The sequence below is a fragment of the Notechis scutatus genome, chromosome Z (assembly GCF_049901735.1).
Source record: "Notechis scutatus isolate UNSWTSFEM ecotype Mainland chromosome Z, rNotScu1.2, whole genome shotgun sequence".
Taxonomy (NCBI): Eukaryota; Metazoa; Chordata; class Lepidosauria; order Squamata; family Elapidae; genus Notechis; species Notechis scutatus.
In genome coordinates, this window is record NC_142025.1 from 124,307,031 (window position 1) to 124,311,580 (window position 4,550).

General features: G+C 35.7%; 1 protein-coding gene across 1 annotated transcript; it reads right to left on the minus strand.

Annotated features, from left to right (window-relative positions):
• Positions 1 to 649: 649 nt before the first annotated feature.
• Positions 650 to 1,588, minus strand: LOC113426034 (olfactory receptor 5P56-like). Its single transcript, XM_026688351.1, has one exon. The coding sequence runs from the start codon at positions 1,586 to 1,588 to the stop codon at positions 650 to 652; it is 939 nt and encodes a 312-aa protein (XP_026544136.1).
• Positions 1,589 to 4,550: the final 2,962 nt, after the last annotated feature.

The window sequence follows — 4,550 nt, forward strand, 5'->3', positions numbered from 1 at the left end:
TATAATACAATCTTGTATATGTGTATTCAGAGTCAAATATCTTTGATAATATAGAAGCACATTTCCTGGTAGATTGTTTCTCAACCTTAGCAACTTTAAGAACTATAGACTTCAATTCCCAACTTTCCTCAGACAGCATTGTTATTTTCAACAACAACAAAATACCTGGAAGAAAGACCAATCTAGTCAACTATCATTCATACTGGACAAAACTTTAGAACAAATTATGGTATGGTCAACCAGTGATAATAAATATTCATTGTTCATTTGGGATCAACAGGGATTTATAAACAATATTCTCAACTAATAGGACTGTGAAATGTAGGCAGTGGACTCTGTCCTTCTCAGTCAATTCATTTCATTTCACACAGAGATTATGTCAATTCTTCTCCAGCTTTCATGAGGCTATTAAAAGGATTTTGTAAAGAGCCCAGGAAGCAGATATAATTGCACCATACATATCACATTTTTCCTTTAAAAAAGTACTTACATTGCACTCAAATATCATGATAATAATAGTCTGAGAGGTCATTCATATACAGAAATACAAACCAACATTTAAGGCATTCTGAATTAATACTCATGATCAGCCAATCTGACATGACATGAGAAAGAGAGTGAGAAAGCAAGATACAAACACTCATGTTTTTTACTTGAAGTCTTTTCTTTGCAATATCTTTCTTACTGACCTATGGATGTCCTTGTTCCTTAGGATATAAATGATAGGGTTAGGCAGAGGGATGACTAGAACATAGAAAATTGCACTGTGCTTATTACGATCAGGAGCTGAGAATGATTTTGGAATTACATATATAAAAAAGGAAGGGCCATAAAACAAGGTGACTACAAGCAGATGAGAGCCACAAGTGGAGAAAGCTTTACATTGTCCAGCTGTAGACTTAATGTGAGATACAGAATAAAGAATAAACACATAGGAAGTCAGTATGACACAAAGGGGAAGCAGAAGGAGTAAGGCTCCTGCACCAGATACAATATTCTCAACAAGTTGCGTATCACCACATGAAAGTTTTAATACTGCAGGAATTTCACACATGAAGTGGTTGATATGATTGGGACCACAGAAAGTTTGGGAAACCAGGAAGGCATCACATATGGCACAGAGCAGAGGAGCAATTATCCAGCAGGCTAAAGCAAACTGCAACTGGCATCGCTGGTCCATGACAACAGTATATATTAGGGGAGAACAGATGGCCAGATAACAGTCATAAGCCATGACACCCAGTAGCAAAGATTCAGTAGTAGCCATGGACCCTGAAACAAATATCTGGGCAATGCAGAGCGGGAAGGAGATGGCTCCGTTCCCAGCCATAAGGTGAGATAACATTATGGGCATGGTGCTGGTGACATAACATATTTCGATCACCGCAAGATGAAAAATAAAATAGTACATAGGAGTGTTGAGTTGTACATCAGACTCTACCAATATGATGATCAGCAGATTCCCCAAAATTGTGATCAAGTAAAATATAAGAATGACTCCAAAGAGGAGAAGCTGGACTTTTCTGTCATTGGTGAATCCCAGCAAGATGAATTCCTTGACAGAGGTGAAGTTCTCAGCTTCTGTCATGGCCTTCTTCTGAAGAGAAGGAAAAAGAATGAGGGACCATTAGATCAAATACCACTTTTAGATATATAAATACACAAAAACAGGGCCATGACTACCCAGACATTTCTGAAAACAGGATCCTGAAATTTTTCCAGGAAATATTATGGTACTATCATCATCCCGAGGATGAGCATGCTTTGATGCAGAGAAGATCAAAAGTACTACAAGATGGAAAAATAATATTGTTTTTATTTCTTTCCTATGAGTTCTCCTTTAATTGAGACAAGACAATTTGCTTTACAGATCAAGTATAAAGAGGCAGAATCTAAATAACTTATTTTGTGTGAAGTTTATTTTATTGCCATCTGTAACTGGTCTCTCTCTCTGTGTGTGTGTGTGTGTGTGTGTGTGTTTTCCCTTTTCTGTTGATAGAATGTGCTTTTATACCAATCACTATTGTTAATATATAATCTTATAGTAAGATTTTTTTGCTTTGTTATTCTTGCAGTCTGGGCAAAGTAGCAAAGGGAACAAATCAATAACAGTTGAAACAACTTCCATAATCGACTACTTTTGGCAATTGATTTAAATTTCACTACATGCACTTTTAGTAGGCTTCATGGTTAATAACATTTTATTCTGTTATTTATTCTTCACAGCAATGCAAACTAAAAAATATCAAAGGAATTTGTTACAACCAGATAATTGTGCAAACATCGTCTTAGCTTCCGAAACAACAAATATTTTCCTATGCGGTAAATTATACATAAGATAATTCTGTTGTTGGTTTCCTTCTCAAAATAAAGAAATATATAGTGGTGAGTGTCTTAAAGGATTCTACTTCGAGATTCCTAGAATAGTAATTTATTAATAAAAAATACTTCCTGAAAAGAAATGTTATTCTATAGTCTTTTCAAAAGGAAATAAAATAGAACCCCCTCTGTTACTTCAACAATATATTTTTGAGTTTATTCACATTAGGAAACAAGTTACTACATGCTCATATTAAACTTTCTTTCTGGTCTATTAACACATAGCATTTTATTAGGAAAACAAGGATTATATCATCAGATTCCACATCTAGATGATCTTCTTTGGACCTGAAAGCTAAACAAAATTGGATGAGGTTATACTTGGAATAGAGATGACTAGGATTTCCAGATTATCTTTTCCAGAGATAGAACATAACATTACCTTTCTTCTTTTCCAGGATGTTCTCCAGCCTTCATGAAGGAGCTAATCATGTGATCAACTTCTACTAAGGTAACCAGCATGATGGAATATGATCCATTTGCTTTCTACTGAAGCCAGATATTGAACATCTATGGGGGACAGAGATTAGGTCTCTGTTATGAAAAAACATATGTGAATTGTCACAGAAGTTGTCTTAATAAAAATAAAATAAAATATTCTTTACAGGAGCCTGGCAACCTCTCTGTTCACCTTAAGAATAACATCTAATGTTATGGATGGAAAAATAATATATCATCTAAAGATGTCTTGGGAATATTTATAATTTATGAGCACATAAACATCAGCAAGGGAATAGAAGGATTCTGCATATTATCATTGGGAATACAAAACTTTGCTTCACTTTCTCCTCAAAATCTCTGTTGAAGAGAAATTGGTAGGAGATTATGATCTGAATGAAACTGCTCAGGTGCCTTTGGCCTATTGCAATAAATTATAGTTTTTGTTTCTTGACTTCTTGTGTATCTTTTTCACTTTTTTCTTTTTACACATCACTTTCTTTTAATTATTATTTTTCAGTATATGTTGTTTTTACCTTGTAAATATTTTTTTAATTAAAAAAATGGTTTTAAAAGAGGTAGCCTTGTTTTCTTAATTTGTTCATTCCTTCTCTGGAACTGAAGATGCCAGGTTCAGGTTCTGATGTATTAATCCAAGATGGCTACAGTTTGAGAGTCACAGTAATAAACAAAGTCATTATGGAACTCAGGACCAGGTACTATGTTAAACACACACATACACACACACAGACAGACAGACACACACAGAGATAGATATACATATAGTTATAGATATATAGAAATATAGATAAATAGGAGGCTTCCGGTTTGAAAGGCTTCGGCGGCGGCAGGAATCCGCGATTGTGCGCGGTTCCTGCTGCGCTCGCCGCTGGTGTGCCCCCGATCCAGCTGGATTTCAGGGTTAATAGTCACCCCATAGAGGTGACTGAAGATAGAGGATGCCCAGCAGGGGTCCGGGGGGATCGCAACCCCCCTCCTCAGCTGGCTCAACTCCTTTCTCCAAAAGCGATGGAGCGGCGGTCAGCAATGGCCGCCAAAAGAAACTTTCATCCGGACAAGACTGTGCAGGAGGAAGCTGAGAAAGTGAAAGTTTTTGGCTGAACCGGAATAACAAGTAACATCTAAATACCCTGGAAATTCAACTTTCTTAAAGATACATTGTTCCCTAAGAAGATCGTAAAAAGCGGCGGAAGAAAGTGAAAAAGGAAAGGTTTTTTTTTCTCACTCTCCTTCCCTACGGAAATAGCAGAAGGAAATCGGAAAAACCCATCTTGCAACAGAAGGTATTTAAATTTGAAAATTAAAACCAAGGGGATATTAAAGATTTCTGAACATTGGAATCAAAAAATTTAAAAATTCTTTTTTTGCTATAAGTGGGAAGGGAGAGATAAAGAACCTATATTAAGACTTTGCTGGAGGAGACTGCTTGGAACTTATAAGATCAGAGACAAACTGTAATAAGACTTCTAAAAAAAACATTTGGAACTTTGCAATTAATTCTACCCCAAGAAGAGAAAGTATAAAAAGAAGAAAGTGCTAAATGAAACAGTTTGTGTTGATTTGGATTGCTTGGTGACTTTGGGACTTTTGGAAACTACTTTTTGAAAGACTAAAAACTTTTGGGTTGTTTAAAAAATCTCACAATGGCATTATCTGTTGAAGAATTGAAAATGGAATTTCAAAAGTTAAGAGAAGAGGAACAAGAAGGGAAG

What these genes read in the sequence shown, in the direction of transcription:
- LOC113426034 (XM_026688351.1), bottom strand. Translation starts at nt 1,588, where the DNA reads ATGACAGAAGCTGAGAACTTCACCTCTGTCAAGGAATTCATCTTGCTG.